Genomic DNA, 24,957 nt, shown 5'->3' on the forward strand with positions numbered 1-24,957 from the left:
AAACTGTCCCACCCGGAACATGTGCCGGACATGCAATCTTCAAGAAATCAGCTGCAAGATAACTGAGGCTGGCTCCAGGGCTCGTCTCGGAATATGGTCCATGGAAAAAGATACATGGACATATATCTGTACGGGATAGAACGCATACAGCGGCATAGATACTTGTCCGGTTCCATGTACAAGACGGTGAATTTCATACACCACTGCCTCCTCCGAGATTTCTTTGCAGTAGAGACAATGGCTGTTTCAAGAAGAAAATTTGATGCTGGTTGACCTTTGTGTGGAAGAAGAGTAATTCCTGACGGAACTGACGGGCATGAAAAGATAGAGTAGACGTACATATCTGTGCCTACATGTAGCCAGCGAAGACTCGAGGCCGCATTGGACTAGACAAAAGACCGAAAAACGCCCTGCAGGTAAGAACGAGGTTATTCAAAGTTCCTGACCTTGACCCGTTTGTTTCTGGCTGCATCGTTCCTGGTCATTTCATCATAAGTAGCGGCGATGGGAATATTTTGATTCTCCTCCACATTCTTACAAAATCATCCTGGAACGGTGTACAGGAAATTACCCATGCAGCCAAGATGAACAACGGGGAGTATTTTCTCCAGAATCCGGGTGTAAGGCCGGCTTCGGCAATGATAAATGTTGGTAATGGAAGACAAGCAACTATTACCAGACCGGGGGCCTTCCTCATTACCCCGGGGCTTGCTTTCTCCCTGGTATCCGTGCACGTTCTCGCTAGCCTGGGTGTTGGCTTCAACAGATTCGAGCCCACCTCCAACCTTATTGGTTATATTGCCAGTGCCTCCGGCCGAGACGTCCTCGCAATTGGAATCGTGATGCTAGAGGTCAAATTGAGGGTGCCGGTTAACGCTCACCTGGTCCCTCGGTTCAATGGCCGCGTCAGCTTCTCGTCTATCAAGAACCCCAAATACTAGCGGATGGGTTGTTCTCGATGGGTCGGTGCAGCCTCTTTTGCTGCTATGGCTGGGACCAGATCCCAGTGTCCCACAATACGAGTCTAGTACTCTAGGTACCACTGCCGTTACAGCAACAGCACAGGAACGGCAACATCGCCATAAACACCAACGTCAACACGACATCCAATACGAATACCGACAGCGACAACAAGGGCACACGTTGGATAACAACCACGGCTGGACCAGCGACTGGGGCATATATGAACGCCGAAACAGGAAACGGCACCTTAAGCCGCTGATTGTCTCTCACAATGGTAACATCAAGACTCCGGTTCATGCACCCAGACGCTCATATTAGCGATCACAAGCTGACTAGAAAACGACCACAGTGTCTCAGCCGACGACTTCTTGATAACTCAACGAACGAGTTCGCCCACGAGTGGTTATATATTTGTTAGAGACGCCAGCCCGAGCGAGTTGCTTATGTCACGCAGGCGAAGGAATTTCTCCTTTTCTTCCGTCGAAATTGGATATGTGGTACAACCATTATTCTAGCTTCACAGAAAAAGTTGTGTTTATCTTCCCTAATCTGATGTGCCATGTGAAGACCAAATCATTCCACGTGCCCCAAATAACGAATTTGTACGTGCATCTATTTGTATCTCGCCACGGAATTTGGCTGGGCGGTTTGCCGCAAAACATTGATTGTTTGCAGATCGGTCAAATATATGCCTTGTATGGAATTACGGTGATGTAGAGGTAGCACCGGGCGACTTGCAGATTTTACGGAAATCCACCCGACGCAACAAGCCCAGTGTAACTCCGCTCAGCTGTAAGACTGCGTCTTACAGCCACCAAAACTGGGTTTTCTCAACCGTACCTACCTAGCTTTTCGGGCAGTGAAAATTGTCCACACTGCATAAATGCGCTACCAGATTGTAACTTTGCCAAAGGGAAGGAACGGGATACCATAGGGCGAGCCTCGGGTTAAACTTACGTGAACTGAGAAGACGTGCTCGCCACTCCCCCAAAATGCCAAATCAACAACTCGTAACTGTTGCAGAAGGTACATTTATGCAACTAACAACGGTCAATCAAACGAGCCATACAATTGATAAGGGCTTTGGTAAATGGAGTTTCCAGTTGTCGTCGAGTGTCCCACTGTGACCTTGAGGTTTGACGGCCTGCAGAGCTTATGGCCGTGACTGTGCGAGACACCCCGTACGAATTTGCAGGGGCCACCATTAACATCCGTCCGACACTCGGCAGGCCCGCGCAAAACGCACAAAAAGGTAACTACGATGTCGATACATCAAGACGAAATCATTGAGGCCGATCAATGCCAGCTGTCTGCCCGCTATCTGCCGGAGCGGTCGTGAAAATAAACCGAACACCCACTCATCACCGAGGCATGTGCTCATCTTCCTTACACATGTACACCATTTGAACAAAATTAAACACGTTTACTGGATCAAAGGATTCCTCGATAGACTCTGCCCAGTGTGCTTCCACTGGTTACAAGGCATATCACGGATTTTCAAAAGGGAGCGATATGGGACCTTTTGTGTTCGGTTTACTCTTGCGGCACCCGCTACAAGACGCAATAATTCGCCTCTACCAGCGGAATTTGCATTGTCTGTCCGGAGCTTTATCCTCTGTTGTGAGTGCTGGACAACGCACGAGTGCCCCCTTCTCATCCTCAAGCAGGTCAGAAGCACGCCATGTACAGAATCGAAAAACAAGTGCATTCAGTATACAAATACTCGTACCGAATACGTATGCGCTCTCTTTTCACCAAGTACCATCAGTCGCTTTGCGGCCTCGCAACGTACAATTCCATAACCAGAAGATCCGGGTAAAATGGTTGAAAAAGATGCAATGACCGCAAGATGCAAAATCTATAATTGCTACGCTGCTTTCTCTAGCGCCCATATAACACCCTGACAAGTTTCACTCTGAACTAATCACTCAGAAGGAGGGTGACGAGAAGGTCGAGATAGATCTAAAGAACCAAATTGCCTTGAACACCAATGACCAAAGACCTTGCCAATTGCCGTATTTCCGAACCCAACGAAGGGTTGCGAAAAGGCAAAAGATCGATTGGAACCAGACTAGAGCAGCAATCTGCTTTCCTGAGTTCACGAAACCAGGGAAAAACAAGAAGAAAATATCCCAGAAGAACCCACACCGAACCATGCTGCCGAAATGACCCAGAGCCCAGAACTGACCCGCAATGAACCTGATACAACACCATTCCCTGACGGTATGAAAAAACGTTGTTTCCCTTTTCCAGTTGTAACAGAAAGTCGATTTAAGATGGTTAATGCAAGGATTTGCAGGCGCAATGTGGCGTGAAATGACCGGCGAGGGATGTGCTGCAAGCCAATAGAGAGAAGAGGGACAGAACAGAAAAGCGGAAGAGAAGAGGCGCTGCCATTTTTCGCCATCGGCGTCATTAGGATAGTCCACTCCGGTCCAGACCGTGTTTATTTGTTAAGGAGAAAGAAAACTTAATGATACCCGCTTTTTCCTGTCGAGCCTACCATCATGCAAAACCTATCGTTCTTTTCGAGATATGGATTAACAGACAACACCAGGGAGATAAAACAAAAGTGGAAATCTTGTTTGAAGGTTCTCTCCTCTGAGCCATGGAGAAATTTGGTTTCCATACCCTCAAAGGCTCCCCCCATACAGAGATAAAGGTTGAAACTCAAGTTCCAACCAATACTCCAACCCCTCCTATTATAACACGGATTCTGCAGTTCCACGCTTCTCCCCTAACCGCGATCTGGCAGGACATTGCTCGATACCGGCTAGCTAGGGTACTGGATCAAAACAGACTGAGCTGTTACTATAGGTGCTCTGATCCTGGGAACCGACAAGGGAGTCCGGGCCACGATCCTTCAAATGGCACTAAGTATGATAGGAAGGGTTCTGCGGCTCCCCGCTCCCGAGACGTCTCCCAGTCCCAACCGCGCTGTCGTAGAACATCTGACCGGCACTGGCGCCAGGAAAAGGTTCTGGATCCGGATAGACATAGCCGTTACCGCTGGGGCTTTGAGCTGGAGATCCGACACCCCCAGGAGACGCCCAACCCGCACTTCCAATCTGAGGACTGCCGGCCACACTCCCGGATCCTTGTTGAGTTTCAACGGTTGGCTCCATTGTTGCGGGAGGAACATACCCGGTAGGGTGCGACGTGGGTCGGGTCAGTCCGTTGCTGTAACCTGGCGAGGTCGTTGGTGCATTGGAAATGTGAACGTCCCCACGAAGATGCGCCGGGAGTGTATTGGTTTGCAGATACTGCATCTCCATGTTGGCCAATCCCGCACTTGGTGACAAGGACAAGGGCCGCTGTGCCGGTGAGGGAGTGGTCATGGGTGTCGCTTGATTGGAGATCTGCTCGCTCTCCGATCGCTCCTTAGTCCGTGCCAACGTTCCCCTAGCAAGAGCTTCTGCCGTAGCCTTTGCAGATTCCTCAACAGTGCCAGTATGGTGATTCTGGTGCCTCGTCAGTGTCGTCCGGCGGGTGAATGTTTTCTGGCAATCCATGTATGGGCACTTGTAAGGACGCTTTCCGGAATGGATCCTACGATGACGCGCAAGAGAACTGCTGTCGCTGAAGGGCTGTAGCGCCGTTAGTATGTTTGTCTCGCTGTGGCCTTTAAGAGTCAAATATCTTACCTTGCCGCACCTCTCGCATTGGTGGGGCTTCTCTCCAGTGTGCACGCGCTGATGGACGGTGAGGGCTGATCGTTGGATGAACTGTTTCCCGCAACCAGGATAATCACACACGTGAGGACGAATACCGCTATGAATTCGCTCTGCAGAATAGTTAGCGGAGTTATGACAAAGAAAAAACCGATTGTTACTTACCGTGACGAGCAAGATCACTTCTCCGTGCAAAAGCCTTGGCGCAGGTGGAACACGCGTAGGCCTTGGGGGGCGGTCCTGGTGGCGCACCTCCCTCGACCTGAGGCTTGTAAGAAGGGTGAAGAGAAGGTACCATTCCGTTGTTTGACGGGACGCCTGGTACAGTAGGCATAGCAGGAATGCCCATCGGTGCAGGCGCCATTTGAGCATTGGGAGCCATTTGAGCGCTAGAAGCCATCTGTCCGCTGGGAGCCATCTGTCCGCTGGGAGCCATCTGAGCATTAGGAGCCATTTGTGAATTGGGCGCCATCTGGAGATTGGGACCCATTTGGGCATTGGGAGCCATCTGATTATTGGGAACCATCTGCGCATTGGAAGCCATTTGTCCACCTGGGGCCATGTGTGCGCTAGGAACAGTGGAAACGGGCATTGCGGTTCCCATTCCGGTCGGCGAAGGGTAGGACATGCTGGGTTCGAATTTCACGGAAGCGTGCGGCGAGCTGGCACGCTCCATAGGTTGCTGTTGTGTGAGCGGTTGCGAGGGTTGCTGTTCAGGTGTAGCTAGTTGGGGAACAGGAGCAGATTGTTCAAGCTGCTGTGTCGGTTGCGCGACCTGAGCGGCCTGAGCCGCCTGTGCTAGAGCGGCACTAGCCTGGGCGCCCTTAGTGTTGAGTACGCTACCGATTCCCATAGCGGCGGTAGCAGATTCCGGTTCTGACATTTTGAATGTCGACTGATCCCGAGAGTATCGTTCCAAGGAATGTGCAGGGTATTCTTTGTCTGTCAAGATAAACCTCCGCACAGCTGTATGACAACTTTAGACCCTGATCTTTCGTATAGCAGACAACTGCAGGATGATCAAGTGCTGTCCCTGATATAGATACGAGCTATAGCGAGTGGTCAGCAGGCGGTCGATGGTGACTTGAGCGGTGAGCAAGCTCTATAAAATGGATCTAAATGCTCAAGGAGATGCCAAAACAGTTGATTGGGACTTGGCAAGCCGTGGACCCTGCACACGTCTCCAGGTGGCCCTGGAAGCATGAAATACAACAATTCTTTCGGCACCTGCCGGGACTTGAACGATGAGGAGGGAAAGGAAATATGGCAAATAACGAGAAACGAACATGAGAATTCTTACCTTAGGAGTAAGCCAGAAGCTTGAGAAGAAGACTTCAGAAGTATACTGGCAGTCTCGTGTTATTGGGCTTGATATCTAAGGCCGATTCTTGAAACCGAATATGGCTTGTCGTTGAAGGTTCGATGAGGTGAATCGTGCACGGTTCAAGTGCGATCCAAACCGGGGTCCTTTACACGCGGGACGCCCTGACCACCGATCAATACCCAAATATGACGACGTCAATCTAGTCGTTGCACCGTCGCAGTATCCCGATTGCTGATCGAATTTCGAGATTTCGCCGCACAGCCCGTTCGTTCTACGAGCGTGAAGAAAAGCTCAAGAGATCGTGACCGAAATTTCCGGGTCCGTCAGTTGATAAGGCAAGTGGGTCACAGACGCTCCGCTTTCTCCGTTAGCTACGGGTATAGGCTGTGCTCTTTGCGAAAGGACGGAAACCCCGATGTCGCGATGCAGGATGAACCGCCAAACAAATGGCCCGAGCAAATCGTAGTAGACGAGCTTCTAAAGATAAGTTCGAAGTGACCTGTCTCTTGCCGCTCAAAGAGAAGACTTGTGCGAAGGCCTTAGCTTTGCGAGCTCAAAACGACCTGCAAAACAACTGTTGCTGAGCACCGACGGTTGTACTGACAGCTCGAGCCTTATGTCCTGCGCTTAAACAATCGCTGGTCGTTCGCACGTGGTAGCTGCGTCGTGTTATTGATAACTCGAACCGACAAAGTACGTGCACGATACTGTGTGGCCTTCGGACCGTTCTGGGGATTGTCGGTTGTCGTAGTGTGGACCAGTGACAGCTCCTGGGAGCTAGGGAGGAAATGCAAGTTAGCTATTGGGGTTCCGATCAGGTTGGACGGAAAGCGGCACAATCGAAAAATGGCAAGAGTTGTATCTATCGGTGCTGAAAAGGCGAGAGATAGTAATAGTCGAGTAAGCACCGCAGGGTGGTTTGGGAACTGCCACAAGATAAATGTATCCTTTTAGGGGCAACGGAGAGAATGACAAAGAGGACGATGCAGGTAGTGAAAGGCAAGCGCGCTGACCAAAAAGCGTGTGTTTAAATATCGATGTCCGATGAGCCGATAGGCAGACACCGAAACAGTGCAGCGAGACCTGCTAAAAGCTGCGAAAGTAATGCAAACAGCCAGCTCCGGACGAGAAGATGCAAACGCGCGTTGGCCACCGGTGGTGCAATTGGAGGGTCGAGGAATGGGGATGGGAAAAAAAGATCAAAGTCGCTCGGGTGATTTGTTTGTTAAGGAACTTGAAGCTGAAGCCGAAGCAGCACGTCTTGTACCGCGCTGGGCAACTCCCACTACTAGTAGTCCGTAGTGGTAACAGGGCGACGGGGGTAGGTGAAAGGTGCTACTGCGGACTGGACGATGCTCGGACCACTTTGTTGACATGAGTCCAAATGAGAAGCACGTACCTCTTTGGCACTTTGATATTCTTGAGATCCGTGTGTCTTCCGTCACGATGGAGTACGAAGCACCGCGTTTCAATGCAACACGACGAACCGCCTAAACAGGGTGACGTGGAATGAGCGCGCGGGTTTGGAGGTGCGAGAAAAATGCGTCGCGGGGGCAAAACAACTCGCAGAAAAAAAAAAATCGAGCCGCTGGGAAAATTTGACGTACGGTGGAATGTAATCGATGTTAAAGAGACAATGGATGATGGAGCGCCGTGTCGCAAAAGTCGCTTGACCGCCCGGGAGTCCTGGACGTGCGTGTGGCCGTGTGTGGGTGGATAGTTGGATAGGTTGTGGTGGGCACGGTCGAAAAATAAATCGGTGGAATCGAGGCTGCCAGTGCCAAGACGAAGGGCCAGCAGAAAAAAGTAAAATCGAAACGGCTCCGCGGGAAATGGAGTCAATCAGTGGCACTAACGACGGGTGGTTGCTAAGGTGAATCTTCCCTATCCTTGTGGCTTGGCAGCTCGGCATGTCTCCACCCGATATTTGGTTTTGCCAAACCTGTCCGTGCGTTGTTTTTCCGCAGCTGTCAGACAGCCGACACAGTCAGGGATGTCGGCCAAAGAGGAGCACGTCCCTCCCAAACGCAGCTGGCAGAGCTAGTAGCTGTGAGGTCGTGTAATGTGCACTAGCTACCTCTACGCTACGGATCTCGAGTCCATTTATCATCCGATTCCTACGCGGCACGCGCAATAAACCATGAAACCCTCTGCAAGCACAACACCAGTCGACCAGTTCACCAGTCACGCACAATCGGACATCCGGATAGAGTAAATCTTTGAAATTCAGATGAGAGGGAACTGGCATGCGAGAGTCTGTGTAAGTATCTTGGCAGCTCAACCCTAATCCTCACCAAGGGTTCCCAGCTTGCAAGGCGTGTCCATCGAGTCCATGTCAACTGTCGACCTTTTTCAAACTTGCTGAGGAGTCGGATATGCCAAACGAAACACTAACATCAGAATCACCAATATAAGGTGCTATCATCAGCCAGAATCAGGATGTTACGCGGTAACTGACCAGGTCATACTTTTATTGTTGCTACCCATGCTCATACAATCTCTACTGGTCTTGAACCATCTAAACAATGAGGTTGCCCTTGCGATCTCATATTACCCAAGATGCTTCTACAGACGGGTACGCACACATGCCAGGAACGGTTGAACTTGATTGTTTGTAAAGCGCGTTGAGCTCGGGCCTCGTGGTTATAAGGGTCGGTCGCATCGAGTTTTTCGAGGGTTGGTTAAGTGACTGATTTCGCGAGTTTGCTGCGCACTTTTCATTACATGTGTCTGTGTCATCATCGATTGCAAAGCTCACATATCTGCGCATAGGTATGCATCGAGCCTGGACTGGACCTGTCGGTTATGATCGCTATCATCAAAAGGCATACAACATAGTCAGTACGTTCGAGGACACTCGGGCCTCACCGCCATGCATGGGTAGTATTAAATATTCGACGCCTGCTTCAATCTACGTAGGCTGCATGCCCCGTCGGTTGCCATCATGTCGTGATAGTACCCGGGTGTGTTTTCCCCCTTGTACCAGGCTACAGCACAGTGAAATAGCCGCGAGCTCACGGCTGGAGAATGACAGATGAGAAGGCTTGAGGCTGGCCTGTCACGTCCTCGTCGTGACTTCTTTCGCGGTTGAATGGACGTTGGTGGAGGAGCCTGCTCAACAAGCCAGCCAAGCCCGTTTCCTGTTTGCATGAAATGGGCATTTCGGGTGGTTGCACTGAAAAGAATGGCGCTCCTGTGGACGGACTGCCATTCACACGCCGTGGGTTCTTGGACAGGGGTAGCGGAGGCGCTGTTGTGGTACTTGAGATTGGCGAGAGATTGAAACTTGTCCTCTTGAGGAAGGTTTCGAGAAGGCTTCCAGAAGCCCCATGATTTCCGCTTGTTTTGGATGATGCACCTCGCCTCGCGGCAATCCATGGTGGCTCTTGATGCAAGTCGCATCCATCTTCTCACGCAGCCATTGTAGCTACTGCCTAGAAACCCTTTCCATCACAGATTAGTGCCAAGATGAGGTGGGTATCGCATCTAGATGAGAGAAGTTGAAACGATGAAAGAAAATGATCAAAGGAGATGACACACAATACAGGAACAAATCAGACATAGCGGCCTCTGATCGACACCACGATGAATCTTGAAATGAGCCCCAAATAGTATCTGGGTAACTGACAAGCACGCCTGGATCCATGGAAACGTGGAGGGCGGCAGTTCGGAACCAGGCAAGCCATGCACCCAGGACCGGGCGAGATTACCAGGGCAGGCCGACGTTCTAGGGGGGCACATGGACAGGCACACGGGGCACAGAACGTTTCGAAAAGCTTCCAGTGGTCGATGATCGTTCTTTCAGGTGGGCCCCTGATTCATGCCACACAAGATGGATGCCCACCCAATTCTGTCAACTCTGGGCAAAGCTCCATTCTCCAACCAATTTCCTGTTACCGTCAGCTGAGAAAACCAACGTTACAAAGAACCCACGCTAGATAGTCAATAATAATTAGAATCTCACACAATCGATCGAGACAGCCAATGGATGCCGTAGTTTCTCACCGCCGCGTGACATTAACACAAATGTAGAACAGGTTGGAAAGATCATGATAGCCGGCCACACGCCTTTCGTACTTTCCGCAACCCAAAGTCGCAGGAAGAATGGTTCATATCGTCAAATATTTGGTAGCCTAGTCATCAAAGACGGTTCAACGGACGTTGTCAGTGGGTTGGACACGGAGATGTTTCGGCAAGCGGCATGAGGTATTGCTGTTTTAGTGTTATAGATGTGTTAGTAGGTAGAACCCCGCCCTCAAGTCTCAGATGACCCAACCTTCTCTGATGAAACGGTACATCAGATGCTGATCTGCCGCATGGGAAAATCAACACCCAACCACGCTCCTTTTCCCTTTTAGATGAATCGTTCGTGATGCTTCCCACGAGCGATCGCTAGTTCTTTTCCCCATTGTATGGGCTCAGACCAGCTATTCCTGCCGGCCGCCAGAAGCTGGAGAACAGCATGCGTGCCCCACTATTTTAGAGGGCCAGAATCTGGCTGACCATTTCCACATTTCCAGAGCTGGGTTTTCGCGCGTCGGGAGCTTCGACGACAACATACACTCGGGGCATTTCATTGATACACAAACTATCGGTCTGGGAGACATGGAACTCATTTAGCGGTGAACAACCCATTTTCTGTCTATGAAGCCATCTCAACATGGTCTTTAGGTAGGAGTATGATTCTGTCGCATGAACCCCCTTCTCCCTTGACAGTTCGCTGAGTTCAACACTACAACCATCGCATGGGTTCAATTCCATACCCGTCACCACTCACAATATCATCGGTGACCTGTAACCTATGTCAGAAGTTTCGGTCAGAAAATGATTCGTACCGACAGATTCGGGGTTTGAACACCCCTTTTCGAAGGCTTCAACCCCGATCGACATGCCAAGATCCGTTACCGATTGCGCCGAAGCATGGTATGTGAAAAGCAGTGCTGAATCACTCGTATCCAGATTGTCGGTATCGCCGAAGCTGGGGGAGAAGAGAAGTCAGTTTCCCGCTTTTCACTTTCTGATATGGCTAAAAATAGAGAGTCTCAAAGAGATGTGGTGAGATTCCCAAATGTCTGTTTGGCTGGCATTCCCCAACGTTTTAACGCCGACACGGACACTTCGTTTCACGACTGCCGAGATATTGCGGATCTGGACGAGCCCCGGCCCGGGCCCACCTGTCATCACTTTGTCGACCGCTCGACCACGTTCTCGCTTTCCACGCTCTCCCCCCGGCCACCGACAGGGTCCCGACTGGTCCGACGACCGAGAAACTAACTAAATGGTCCGTGACATCCGTGACCGACCACGTTCGACATGCGGAACAGTGTTTTGGTCGGTACGTCATTTCTCGAACTCCTAAAAAGGGGAACCACGATACCACACCGCAATCCCGGAGCCCGGCATGGATCTTTTTTTGAGACTGACCACACTACACTACCCACTGAAGTGCGGTGCCATGTGGCATCTTGAATCACAATAATTCTCCGAAATGACACGGATTGCTTCCGTTTTCGTTAGACCATACACTGCAGCGGTGCGACGAAAGAGAGCTTGAAATAGGGGATGCGAACATCCAGGCTCATTTGGATCGACCTCGACCATTTGTTTCATTCTCACCACGAAACATGAGCTTTAGGCAAGCTTTCTTTGAAGTTTAGGTAATGAGGTCGCTAACCACATATGTCGTGCTCTATCTCCTTATGACAAAGTGACGTCATGCTCGGATTGAAGAGAGCGCCAGATGGTAGTATTTGGTCGACTCGCTACCTAGCGTCACGGTAGGTGTTCCTCAGCAAAAGAGGTTCAGATCCGAGACGGGAGTTATCGCGATGGGAGGTCGCTCCTTCCCTGTCTAGGGGTATCTAACTCAGGTACCTCCAAGTAGTCAGTGCTGGGGCACCTCGACCATGCTATTTGGATGGTACTTTCCAGTGGAAGGTACTGCTGTAGTGATACGTAGGCTGCACAGGGTGAGAGCAAGTATCGCACAAGCATCACTCTCTAACAGTCGAGTGGGAGACTGGTGATCGAGAAGAGTGGTGTAGTGCACCAGTCCCAATGATCGATACGAGCGATCTTGGTTGATGCACCAATCGTTTCGCAAGTTTCGTTTTCTGTACATCTTGGTGATTATGGAAGCCTTGTGGGTAGCGAGGTCATCCATCTAAATTTTTATTTCGTTCTTTTTGAGGTTAAACAAGCCAAGGTGTTCCCGAGTCAAACTCCATGGGGTCTTTGGGCGAGAGGAAAGGTCTGAGATCGCAAAGTAGGTAAGTGCTGTACGTGCGATGTACAGAGTTCAGTTGGGAAGGAACAGGATGACCACATCATTGATCTCATATCATCGGGGGACGAGCGGGATCGCGAGAGGTATAGTAGTAGTGGTAGTGGCAGCACGCAATTCATCATGGGAGGTCGAATCTGGGTCGACCCTTCCGTCTTTTGATAATATTCGATGTTAGGAAGGTGCTCTCGTCCTAATGACTTCCCAGACTACCTACCTACCTAGGTAGGTACCTACCTTCCACCGACTCAAGCATTGTCAACGAACACTAGAGGTACTTACCTAATCTTCGCCTTCAAAGAAACCTGGAAGGTACGAAGGGAGTAAGTCTGAAAGACTAAGCAGTCGCCGACTTGGCTGGTAAGGAGCATTTGATGCAGCCTCTTCGTTCCCACGCACTTGCCTTGTGACCCAACTGTGACTGGGAACAAGTGGAAGTACCGGGATCACACCAGAACTTCAATTTTCTACCTGACATCCATCATCATTCATTCCCCAGTTGTTTCTCTGTTCTCACGGTTGCTTCCAAGAAACTGTCCTGGCTCCACGGCTTCATAGTATTTCGAGCTCTACCATACGTTCTGTTCTTGTAGCACTCCTCATTCGTTATACTCGGCCTCATCTCCACCACTATTCCTGCTGTTGGGCCCAATATTGTCCGATATCCTCCCTTTCACCACCTTCGCGATCGATTACAATGCTCGAGTTACGCCAAGCTGTCTAACATGGATCATCCACCTCGCACGAGACCCTTCAACTTTGAGAACTCGGAGGACAATGCACCCGTCGGACCAAAAAGCTATCAACATGCGCAACTCGACAGCGGTAATCTGATACCATACTCCGGTACAACGAGCCCCAACTCAGAACAAAACGCTGCATACCAGGACAAATCACAGACGTCACAAGATGTCATTCAAGAGACGCCCAGGAGCTTGCCACTTGCTCCCGAGGAGATGGGGCTGATCGAAAGACCAAAGATGAGAAAGACTTTCGAACTTGACCAAGAATTCGAGTTCGGTCCTCCGCTCCAGATCAACCCAGGACAATTCACGAAGCAGTTAAAGAATCCTATACCACTCTATCAGAGTACTCAATCACCAGCTGTGACTTCCCAGCCATCTAGCAAAGACAGCAAACCTCGACAACTCCCATTTCCTCTACAAGAACCAGGGCCAGGGAGGCCAATCGAGGAGAGGACTAGCAACAATGTTGTCTCTGCACGCGACCGGCTCCCTCCTGAGACAACAGACCATCCGAGCTCCGTCATTTTCCATGAACACGAAGCGCAAGACACTGAACAACATCCGAAACGGACGGTTGACACTCGTCCTCCACCAAGGGGACCTCCTTCTGTAGATGCGTCCCCACCGTCCGCCCAAAGACCTTCAAAGGTCGCATTGCCCCTATCAGGGCCACACATCAGTGTAGCGCGTGTGAAGACTAGTCGGCATTTTACGTCAGACCAGGAACCGGGTGACTCCCGCTCACAAACCAACCATCGAGCCTCTGCCGTCAATGCCTCAAGACCCTTACAACAACACAGAAATCATGCCGCAACTGTTAACGCAGTAGATATCAGCAGTGATCGTCATCAGTTTTCGGCATTCAATGAGACAGGGATTGCCCTTGATGGGGAGTATCATTCTGAGAAAAGGGACGGCCAGTCAAAAGATCAGTCTTCACCCTCGAGCACTACCATGAGACACAATGTCAGACTGTCACATACTGACACGTCTCACCACCAAGACATTCACATGAGCGACTATAGTCATTCCGGTTACCCTGAGACCGAGGACGTTGTCAACGTGGAGTCTAGAGGGGCACATGTCAGATCTATCGACTACCCTGCCAGTCGGCAGCCCAAAAGCACTAGCTCACACTTTGAGTCTCTCCATCAGGAAGAACCGTCCAACAAAAGCCGCCAAAAGTCCCACACATCACATGATGTCTTGAACGCGAACACCGTTGGCTCAGGCAAACCATCCAAACAAGGAGCTGGAAAGGCGCACTCTTCTTCGAAGCCTCAAGCTTTTTCTCCAATCCGTCGCCGGGCAGCTGCATCGGCCGCTCGCTTGCACAACCAGCACACGTCGAGGGATCCTAAAACTGCATACGAACAGAATTCTCGGCCACATTTGGAAGGCTCAAATGTGTCCAGGAGAAGGGCAGCCGTCTCCACAACTGCGAGGTCGGATATAATTGATATCACGAGTACACCCGGCAGCGAGATAATAAGATCGAGCCCGGCCAACAACAACATGAGCGTCAAGATCAGCCAAGAATTTACAAAAGATCTGGCTGGGGTTCTCAACCGATTCACTACTCAGCACAACTCCACCAGGCAGGAACTGAGGGAGAGGTATCACAAGTACATCAAGCAGCTCAAGAAAGTAATCAAGAAGCGTGAACATGAGGCCGAGGAATACATTGCTCGGGTTGAGGGGCAAGCCAGCGATATCCAAAATCTTGAGCACTCCAATGGTGAAAAGACCCAGAAAATTGAAGAGCTCGAACATTCCAAAGGGGAAATGGCCAAGAAGATCACAGAGATGGAGGCAGTGCTTGAAGCTACCGCAAAGCGAGGCTCAAAGGCAGAAGGGAAATATCGCAAAGTCAAAGACCACTTGAATGCAGCGATTGAGGAACAACAAAAGCTATACCTCATGTCTAAGTCGCAGTGGGAGAAGGCTATCAGGGAGGTTCGGGAGACCGAACGCAGTCATGGTTCTGCCTTGGAAGAGATGCTACAGAAAACAGAGATAATAAGGCAACAAATGCTTGAAAAAGTTCGCCAGACAGTAGGTCAATGTAGACAGGACACCTCGAAATGTAGGTAAGGTTTGCGTTGCTCGAGCGACAAATTCTGACGGATTCCTTAGTGTACGGCCAGATCGACGCCCTTACACGCCAGATAGAGCAAAAAGACGCCGAACTGAGCCACGAAAAGAAAGCTGTGAAAATGCTTTCACAGCAGCTTGAAACCCTTAAGATCACCAATGAAGGCTTCGAAGCGCTCCGGTCTCGGCAAAATGACATTATGGGCAAGATGGACGAACAAAACGCACAGGCAATCCAGAGACAAGTAAAAGCCGACGACGCAATCGGGACCCGGTGAGTATTTCAGATGGAACCTTACATCTACTTGGGCTAATTTCGATAGACTGGGTCAGATTGCCGAACAAGTTGGGTCTGTTTCCAAAACGGTGTCAGAGCAGCCTCAAGTGCTGTCAACTCTACAGAGCCAGCAACAAGGGATATTGGAGCTGTAAGCATATTCGATAGCCATCAATTGCCTGTGTACTGACGTCCTTAGTATCACGTCAAAGCTTGAGGCTGTCATGGAGGCTTCCGGCACTACCGAGAAAACGACCACCCAAATCTCGGATGACATCAAGGCCAATATGGAAAAGATTTTGAGACATTTAGGCCACGAGAAGGACCTTCTGAGTCAACAGTTGAACCAAAATCTCACGGAAGTTGGCAGGCTTTCTGGTTGCATTGCCGAGAAGGAAGAGGCGCTCAAAAATTGCCAGCAGGAGTTCAAAGACATGAAGAAACGCTTCGAGGACCAACAAATTCACTTCAGTCAACTTCAAGCGCATGCTGTGGAGTTGGAAGTCGCTCATGAGGACAACCAACCGCTCAATCAACAACTCCAACGCGCCCAAGCAGAAATCGAGCGGTTGGAAGCAGAGGTTAGCTCTCGAACAGCAGCGATTTCGCAACTCGAGAAAACAATCCGATCAAAGGAAGAAGTATACGTCTTTGAGGTCAAGCAGTTTGGCTCACAAGTCCAACAACTCAATCAACTGATCATGGACAAAGAAGCGACCATCCAGTCAGCAAGCGCCAAAGCTACGGAGCTTGTCCGTCGGGAACTCCTTGTAGAAAGGGACAGGGAGACTGCTGAACTAAATAAGACGATCTCCCAGTTGCGCAGCGACAGGAACACCTTGGACGACCTAGTGACGCAACTTCGACAAGAGAGAGCCAGCGAGGAAGAAGCCAAAAGGCAGAATGCTCGTACAATCGAGCTTTTGAAGGCTAATCTGGCTATTTCTGAGAACCAGTGCTCATCTCTTGCTAAAGAATTGAAGACAAGATCGGACGATCTCGCCGAGTCTCGTCATCAGAGATCTACTCGAATCAGCGGTTTGGAGGCAGATCTCGCTGTTTGGCAGAAGAAGGCAGCCGAGCTTGAAGCAAACTACACCGGGCTGCAAGAGACTGAAAGACGGCATACCAATGAGATCGAGTCTTTGAAAGTTACGCTTGCTGCTGCGGAAAGTAAATGCTCATCACTTTCTGAGGAGTTGGAGGCGAAGTCACTCGAACTCGAACAATTCCAGCAACGGGGCTCTTCTCGTATCATCGACCTGGAGAAAGAGCTTGCCAGTTGGCAGAAGACAGCAGCCGAACTTCAAGCAACATATTCGGAAGTACAGCAGATCGAGAAAACACGCGAGGAAAAGATGCAGGAGTGCTTTGCTACCATGGAGCAACTGGCAGTAAAGGAAGGATTTGTTGCTTCAGATGCTGGAAGCTCAAAACTGTTCGATAGCGCTACAACGTTGGATGAGGTATGGTCAAAGATTCCCAAGGCTGTAGAGCAAATGATGAAGATGGCATCAACGAAATATCAGGCCATTCTCGACAAGCAGCACCAACAGCTCCAAGCACTAGGTGGAGTTGCCGATCAAAAAGGAGCGCCAGCAAGTGAACTGCAGGCATTATTTGTCAATGCATGGAACAAGATCGGAATAAACCCACTGCAAGAAAGCAAATGTGGCGATCCAGATGGAGTCAGTGGCACGACAACAACTCCATCAAACACGGAGGAGACATCATCCCCGTTCCTACAACATCGTGTGGTCATGGGCCTTCAGGATCAAGACCGGAGGGTTGCTGTGCGACGGCCAACATCTACGGAAGGTATACGCAAAGTCCGTTTGCCTCCACCGCCCTCTGTTGCCCAGGAAAAGTCAAGGAGGAGAGAAGCTGCACCTCCTAAATCGATCATGAAGAGAATGACGCGTAGTGCATCTCGGGAACAATTGATAGACAATTCTTCGGGGAGTGGTGCGTTTGGGAGAATCGGACCACTTGAAACCTTCACAGCAACTCCCCCTGAAAGTACGGGTGCTTTGTTGGAGCCAAATCCCGTGTCTCATGAAGTTACGTCCGGCCACTTTTCAGATGCCTCTGCTTCAGGAAGACCTAACAAGCGAAAACAACCTGATGATATCGTGGATTCTCCTGTAGTTCTTCGGCGCGGGAGATACTCGAAAGGGGCCGGGGGAAAGGGTACGACCAAAGACATAACTTCTACCGCAGCTTCAGCACCGCTTCCTAACGGCTCAGATGAACGTGGAAGTCGCGGAATAGTACGACCACAACGGATTTATCGAAGCCGTCACGCCGTGGATAAGTTAAGCGAAGGCTCCAAGCTATCTGAAAACGGATTGATTTCCATCAACTTCAAGCCTTCATTTGGCCTCGTACCCGAGGTCATGAACGGTGCCAACAGGTTTTTGCCACCCAGATCAGCACCGACTCGAACTTATGGTAGTAGAAGGTCCGTTGATCCTACGGAAGACAGCAGCACGGTCAGTCAAACGAACGGCGAGTCCCAATCACGGTCTCAGTCCCAGCCACTTTCGCGATACGGGGGCGCCAATGATGAGACCCAAGACTCCATGACCCTCTCGCAGAATGCAAACAAAGAAGACGGAGATGACTTGCTTCTGCCTCCGCCTGGGAATAAGTTATGATCCATACGTCGATGCATGGCGTATTTGTGTGGATTGGAGACTGTGTTTCGAATGAATCGAGATTCAATATGTATACGACGAGAAGAATGTGAAAGAATCCCTGTGAAATGTTGGGAGACGGGTCTTGTGACAAATCAAACGAAAAGTTTGATTTCCACGTAAATATAGAAAGATAAAACGATGTACGATGGCAAGAAAAGTCAAAGATGTCGAGATGTCATGACAGACTGTCTGATCGTGATAGAAGAGTTATCCTGACCACATAACACCAGAGAAGGGGGAGCCACTTGGCAGTGAACCTGGGTCACGCCCAGCATTGCCGACGGCCGAGGGGCGTTGTGCTTATGTCTTGACTTGTTCATTTTCTAATCAACCTGGCCCATCGGTAGAGCGAAGAAGCAACGAACCCTCCATGGTGCCAATCCATAACTCACAGGGTGATGTTATATACTGATGGATCGGTAGTACAGTAATAATACACGACCATAGACTGGACGGAACGAGGGACCCCATCTTATTCTTGCGCCTCTCTTCTCCATATATCCAGTCCAGTTCCGGTCCGGTCCACCCCCCTCTCCAGCTCCAGCTCCAACTCACTCGCCAGCACTGGTCATTGTCTGCTGGTGATCTGCTTGAAACACAACCCGGTCGAAATCGTAACTTGGTGTGACGTGGTAGTCCGTGGAGGGGGTGCTGTAACCTTTTACTTGTCGCTGCTTCGCCGCTACGCTCTTTGGTTCCGTATCGCAGGCTCCGCGTTCTCGCTCTGGCTCTCGTTCGTTCGACGGTCGTTAGGCCGGGGGGCGAGTAACGATCTATGACCTGCCCTTGCGTTTCTGTTCGAGGAAGAGGACCTTGCGGCGAACTATGGTGGGGAAGCGAAAGTGTTAGTTGGTATTTCTTCCTCTTCGAGATCCGTGATTGGGAATATTGTCTGTCGTAGGCGAGAGTTTCTTCCGTCCCCTCCTCTCTTCCCTGGTGGCTGGTTGGTTGGCTGGTTGCTTTTTTTTTTCTTTTTTCCGAAGGTCCGTCCGTACGTTATGCCGTCGTCCGAGTCTTTGAACTATTGCGTCCCAGATCTAATCCCAGTCCTAGTCCTAGTCCCAGTCCCAAGCGAGCTTCCCAAGGTCCGTTCGACGAAGCGTATTGGGGTGTTTCGAATCGTGCAAGTCGAGAAAGCCCGCAACCAAAAAGAGTTCCATATCATGCCCGTGTCGTCGTGTCCGCCGGATCAATCATGTAGGCGTTCGGAGGCGGGAGAGGTAGATAGGAATGAGGGGAGAGGATATGCGCATACCGATCGGATCGTATTTCAGCATGCTCATGGGCAGCGAGGTACGGGGACGGGTGAAGGTGTAGAAGTAACCCGTCATGGCCATTGAGATCAGGCGCACGTTGATGATGCGGGACTTGGCTGTTTGTTGTTTACCTATCAGCAACTATCGTCTTCTGTTTTCGGTTTCCGGTTTTCCCATTGTATCGCTTTTTCCCCTTAGGAAAACAAAGCAGTAATTGCAGGCACACGGGTGAGGATGGAGCTGATTACCCTTCTTCGCCATGTTGAACGACTTTTGTTGCGCTGTTGTGGTGTGCAACGGCGCGCCTGGACTGGACTGGATCAAGTGCGGTACGGCGACGGGCGACGGGCTGGGGCTCGTCCGGACGGAGAGGTTCGCAAACTGCGGGCGGAGGGCGGGCGGATTCACGGAGCACGGTCTTTGCGCCGGAAGCTCTCCAATCGACGTCGGGTCGTCCGCGCTTCTTGCGATTGCGATTGTAGATTTTGCCTGCCGGCCCGCCGGGGTGCGTGGGCCGTGGGGTGGACCGTGGGTGGGTCGTGTGCGCTCCTAGCTGGGCTTGGCAGGTGGTTGCCCGCGGCCGGGGTTTACTTGAGGGTGGTGGGTGCCTTCTGGCTCTGGGCGCCAAGGCTCTTCCACCCTCTCCCCATAGGGAGAGGGCGGCAAAATCTTGGGACATGAAGAAGTTGGGATACGGCCATTTGTATAAGAATCAGAATGATTGTTTGCACAACGCCGCCAGCATTGAAGATAAGAAGATGCAATTTTGACTGTTATTAGTCCTAACTATTACCATCAGATTCCAATTCTTAGTAATGGATTTGGATGGTATATGGTTGAGAAATTCCCGTTTCTATTACTCTTCCTTTATCATCTGAGGCATTTGGTGGAAATTTGCTTGCAACCAAAATTATAGGTAGAGGTAACGAAAACCAAGCTTTCTCAACTACAAATTTTTTTGAGACAATGAAATTTTATATATAAGCTTCTCTATAGTATAAGATACTCATTTAATTTTGGTAGAATATTTCAAAGACGTTGAGGGTGGAATTCGAGGAGATAGTTTTATTCTACTAAGATTTTGTATGCAAATTCAGGTGTCCTAGATTTATTTCATGTCCCAAGATTTTGCCGCCCTCTCCCTATGGGGAGAGGGTGGAAGAGCCTTGGCGCCCAGAGCCAGACGGCACCCACCACCCTCAAGTAGGATCGGTGAAGGCAAGGTGAGAAACAAGGTGAGTAGGTAGTGAACTGAGAGCTCACCGATGAACCCCAGAGGGCCTGGCCAAGACACAACGGGGGTGATATCTACGAACATGTCTTACAAATCTATTGACAACATCAACAACTTTGCTGGGCTTGTACACTGAGAGACATGCATTTAAAACACAACTTTGATATTTATGTATCGGAGTTTCAACATGGCGACCGTTGACAGCACTTTGGCTGTAATCATGCCCGTTCGGCCAACAATGCGCTGAAAGTGAACTGTGTAAGTCGACAAAAAGGGTAGTTCCTGGATACATGGACATAGTCCACTGGTCCTACACATGCCGCAGCAGAATACAACGGCCCGGATTTAATGTTGCGGCTTGTCGGGCAGCGCAGCACAGCAGCAGCTTACCTTGGCGGTTAAGAAACAGCTCAGCGATACCGCCTCGTTTGGCGGATAGCAGTCCGGGTCAGAATATGGCATTTGTTTGATTGACTCTCCATACTATACCAAGACTGTAGTCTCGATTCGGGCCTCTGCGACCCCGCCAGAAATGGATCGCGGGAGCAAAACCGGACCGGAACGAAGACTCTTTTGCAACAAAAGTTCTAGACCACACCGCTTTCCGTGCTCCTGTTTCGGAGCTCATTAGTTCAGTTTGGGTTGCTACATTTGATGAAAAAAGAAAAAAAAAAGTGTGTGTGTTCTTCTGCGTGCTTATATTTTTTTCCCCATTCATAGTGTCTTTGCGTCTGCTGTGTCGAATGCGGTTTGAAAACCCAACCCAACTGACTTAAACCGGACTCAGCCCTAAATCACATCCCGACCTCTCGGTACTCTCGGAGCGAGTCAGCGCACCATCAACGACAAGTCCTTCTCCCGTTCACCTTCGACGGCATCTCCGGGAGTCCTGTCTCCCCCACCTGGCAGTATCGAGACCCTCCTCCCCCCATCCATCAATACACTACATCAGAAAGAGATCGACAATCGCAGAGATGGCTGCCGGACTGTCAAACGCCCTCAAGACCGCCCGTCACCGGCTGCCGAGCGCGGCCGTGAGAAATTATTCAATCCCTGTCCAGCAGCCGGCGTGGGGTCCGGCGACATGCGGAGGTAAGGATCACCAAACCCTTACCATTCGCCAAAGCGGCGCGAGTTCTCGTCCGACTCGGATCGATGTGCTATTGCGTCGCTTTCACCTTCCCGAACTTCCCCAACTTTCTTTCCCCGCGTTTACAATCCTCTCCGTTGCAACGGTCTTGGCACCTGCTTACACAGCAGCTGTTCATCTGCCTTCACTTTCCCATTCCCAATGTGTTTGCTGTTGCTTTGAGTTCATGATCCAAGTTGCATCCTGAGACCCCATCCCCAGAATGTCACCTGCACATCTCCCTCTGTCTCCCCTTCCTCCCCACAACGGGAATCACCATCCCCGATCTCGGCAGAGACACGCGAACACAACCACACACACAGAGAGTTGCAGCCAAAATCTTCAACTCCCGAGAGCCTCGTGGCATGCAGTGCGTGCATAGTCCCTACCTATCTACTTGATGTCGATGCCTGCTCTGGAGCAATGCAATTTGTCAATGTTGTGGTTGCCTCGTCCCGCTGCATGGCAGATTACGTAGGTACCAAGAGGTACCTCATGCGCTTAAAGCGCCTCAGGGCAATAACCTGAAGCACTTTGTTCCGGCCGCTCAAATCCCGAAGCAGTTGGTGTATTCGATCATCGGACGTGTCGACACGACAGGCGAGACATGCGCTGATTCTTCTTCAATTACCCGTCTTTCATATACACACACACGCAAGAAAGAGCTACACAAGCCAACCATTTATTGTCGGTTTCGCTCGTTTGCTTGGTCTCTTGTTTTACTCCTCTTGAGCCGGAGCTTCCCATTTGTTATCCCCTTGGGCCGGCCTTCTCTCTGTGAAATAGGTTCGCCAAAGCTGGTGAACTTGTCTTGTAAACCCGATCACAATCTCTAAAACTTGTTGTTGTTGTGTTATCTAGCTGGTCCATGTACATTGCCCCTTCTGTTTCATGGGCCGGCATCAAACAAGCAATCCTTGCGCTTTCTCAAGATAACGAGAGACAAGCAAGCCACAGTACTGTACCTCTTGGACGGGGGACTGTGGGTTCCGAACTAACGAAAGTTTTCTAACGTGTGCCCACTCTCCAGCTTCCGGCCTTGACTCCTCCTCGGGACGCGCTGCCCCGCTGTTCAAGTCTAATAATACCCCGCCGGTTATTCACTCGTTCACTCAACAAACTCGGTTCCAGTCCTTCACTCAGATTCGCAAAATGTCGTCCTCCAACTCCCGCCGTCTCAACATTGACAACATCAACCCGCACGTCAGAGCGGCCAAGTACGCTGTGCGCGGTGAGCTTGCCGTCAAGTCCGAGGAGTTCCGGGCCGCCCTCCTCCGTGGAACCTCCGACATCCCCTTCAGCCAGGTCATCTCGGCCAACATCGGCAACCCCCAGCAGCTTGACCAGAAGCCCATCACCTTTTTCCGCCAGGTCCTCAGTCTCCTCGAGAACCCTCTGCTTCTCGAGAATGAGGACGTCCTCATCAACCACCTCGGCTACAAGACTGATGTCATTGAGCGCGCCAAGTGGTTCCTCAAGAATGTCGGCTCCGTAGGAGCTTATAGTGCCAGCAACGGCGCCCCTGCCATCAGACAGCACATTGCCGAGTTTCTCGAGAGTAAGCAGCCCTACCCGTTCGTGCCCTTGGGGTACATGTATGTAACTGTTGCTAACATCCCTTTTTTTTTCGCTTCCTAGAGCGCGATGGCTTCCCTGCCAACTGGCAAGACATCTACCTCTCTGCCGGTGCTTCTTCGGGAGTCAACACCCTCCTGCACATCATCTGCGCCGATGAGAAGAGCGGCATCCTGGTTCCCATCCCCCAGTACCCTCTCTACACCGCCTCGCTCTCCATCCTGAACGCCACCTGCGTTCCCTACCTCCTCGATGAGTCCAAGAACTGGGGCACCGACATCAACACCATCAAGGAGTCGTACCAAAAGGCCAAGGACGCCGGCGTCGACACTCGCGCCATCGTCATCATCAACCCCGGTAATCCCACCGGCGCCTCCCTCTCCGAGGAGGACATCCGCGCCGTTCTCGAGTTCGCGCGCCAGGAGCGCCTCGTCGTCCTCGCCGACGAAGTCTACCAGACCAACGTCTTCATCGGCGAGTTCATCTCGTTCAAGCGCGTGCTCCGTCAGCTGCAGAAGGAGAACCCCGATGGCAAGTATGACTGCGTCGAGCTGGCTTCCCTCCACTCCGTTTCCAAGGGCATGGTGGGCGAGTGCGGCCACCGCGGTGGCTACTTTGAGCTGGTCAACTTTGATCCCGAAGTCCAGGCTGAAATCTACAAGTTCGTCAGCATCATGCTCTGCGCGCCTGTCATTGGCCAGTGCTTGGTCGAGCTGATGGTCAACCCGCCCAAGCCCGGCGAGCCCTCCTACGAGCTCTACCAGAAGGAGTACCGCGGCATCTACGAGGGCATGAGGGAGCGCGCCAACGCCCTCCACAAGGCGTTTGAGCAGATGGAGGGCGTCGAGTGCGGTGCTCCTCAGGGTGCCATGTACCTCTTCCCTACCATCAACTTGCCCCCCAAGGCCGCCGAGGCCGCCGCCAAGGAGGGCCGCACCGCCGACGAGTTCTACTGCATGAAGCTCCTCGAGGCTACCGGCGTCTGCGTTGTTCCTGGTTCTGGGTTCGGTCAGAAGGAGGGTAGCTTGCACTTCCGCACTACCTTCCTTGCTCCTGGTACCGAGTGGGTTGGCAGCATTGTCAAGTTCCACAAGGAGTTCATGGATCAATATCGTTGAAAGGCTCACACCACTGTCAAAGTGTATTTGATTCGAAAACGGTACTTGATGAAAGGAATCTTTGCGGTTCGTCACGGTGGTGATGGGTGGGTGTCGAGTGTCCTCGAGATGGATGGATGGTCTGACTATGACGCTGCGCACAAGGGGGGCACTCGTTCATCGGTTCTGCAGCCCCTCAAGTATCAAAGCTGCCGTGGGAAAACAGGGTGTGACCCTGGAGATATCATCCCTTCTCTCCCCTGTAGAATGTCACCTGCCCTGCCCGCCCATCGACCTTGGGGATAGATATGCTGCCCATCCCAGCGTCGGGACCGGATAATGAAGTTGACAGGAAACATGGAACGGAAAAAGCGAGCGAGTTCTTGTTTACCAAGCAGAACTCGGAGTATGAAGGACAAAAAAAGAGCGATTTGGTTCGGCTTTTGGTTTGGTTTGGTTGGTTGGTTGGTTATGGGATCTTTGATGATACCTCAGCGTTTGTACTTTTTGCTAGCCTTTTGCATTGTACGTATGTACGTAGCCTTATTTAGGATACGAGGGACATACGAATACAAAAGTAAACAAAAAGCCTGGACAAGAAGAAACGGA

General features: G+C 51.0%; 6 protein-coding genes across 6 annotated transcripts; 4 read left to right on the plus strand and 2 right to left on the minus strand.

Moving 5' to 3' along the window:
• Positions 1–584: 584 nt before the first annotated feature.
• Positions 585–941, plus strand: NEUTE1DRAFT_140822 (uncharacterized protein; the record flags this gene model as incomplete). Its single annotated transcript, XM_009856166.1, has 1 exon — positions 585–941. One exon carries the CDS (start codon positions 585–587, stop codon positions 939–941), a length of 357 nt encoding a protein of 118 aa, XP_009854468.1.
• A 2,824-nt stretch (positions 942–3,765) lies between these two features.
• Positions 3,766–5,517, minus strand: NEUTE1DRAFT_148828 (uncharacterized protein; the record flags this gene model as incomplete). Its single annotated transcript, XM_009856167.1, has 3 exons — positions 3,766–4,550; positions 4,608–4,747; positions 4,800–5,517. 3 exons carry the CDS (start codon positions 5,515–5,517, stop codon positions 3,837–3,839), a joined length of 1,572 nt encoding a protein of 523 aa, XP_009854469.1.
• A 7,449-nt stretch (positions 5,518–12,966) lies between these two features.
• On the plus strand, positions 12,967–18,015 carry NEUTE1DRAFT_103967 (uncharacterized protein; the record flags this gene model as incomplete). The annotated part of the gene is made up of 5 exons (XM_009856168.1): positions 12,967–15,073; positions 15,124–15,355; positions 15,405–15,509; positions 15,729–17,377; positions 17,441–18,015. 5 exons carry the CDS (start codon positions 12,967–12,969, stop codon positions 18,013–18,015), a joined length of 4,668 nt encoding a protein of 1,555 aa, XP_009854470.1.
• An 815-nt stretch (positions 18,016–18,830) lies between these two features.
• On the minus strand, positions 18,831–19,430 carry NEUTE1DRAFT_48634 (uncharacterized protein; the record flags this gene model as incomplete). The annotated part of the gene is made up of 2 exons (XM_009855520.1): positions 18,831–18,880; positions 19,313–19,430. Coding segments are annotated over 2 exons (168 nt in total), but the record flags the coding sequence as incomplete, so codon positions are not given.
• A 142-nt stretch (positions 19,431–19,572) lies between these two features.
• NEUTE1DRAFT_124756 (uncharacterized protein) lies at positions 19,573–21,017 on the plus strand (the record flags this gene model as incomplete). The annotated part of the gene is made up of 3 exons (XM_009856169.1): positions 19,573–19,818; positions 20,752–20,805; positions 20,922–21,017. The coding sequence occupies 3 exons, from the start codon at positions 19,573–19,575 to the stop codon at positions 21,015–21,017; spliced, it is 396 nt and encodes a 131-aa protein (XP_009854471.1).
• Positions 21,018–22,816: 1,799 nt separating this feature from the next.
• NEUTE1DRAFT_132025 (uncharacterized protein) lies at positions 22,817–24,930 on the plus strand (the record flags this gene model as incomplete). The annotated part of the gene is made up of 2 exons (XM_009856170.1): positions 22,817–23,234; positions 23,315–24,930. 2 exons carry the CDS (start codon positions 22,829–22,831, stop codon positions 24,367–24,369), a joined length of 1,461 nt encoding a protein of 486 aa, XP_009854472.1.
• Between the last annotated feature and the right edge of the window lie 27 nt (positions 24,931–24,957).

This window comes from Neurospora tetrasperma, assembly GCF_000213175.1.
Source record: "Neurospora tetrasperma FGSC 2508 unplaced genomic scaffold NEUTE1scaffold_6, whole genome shotgun sequence".
Taxonomy (NCBI): Eukaryota; Fungi; Ascomycota; class Sordariomycetes; order Sordariales; family Sordariaceae; genus Neurospora; species Neurospora tetrasperma.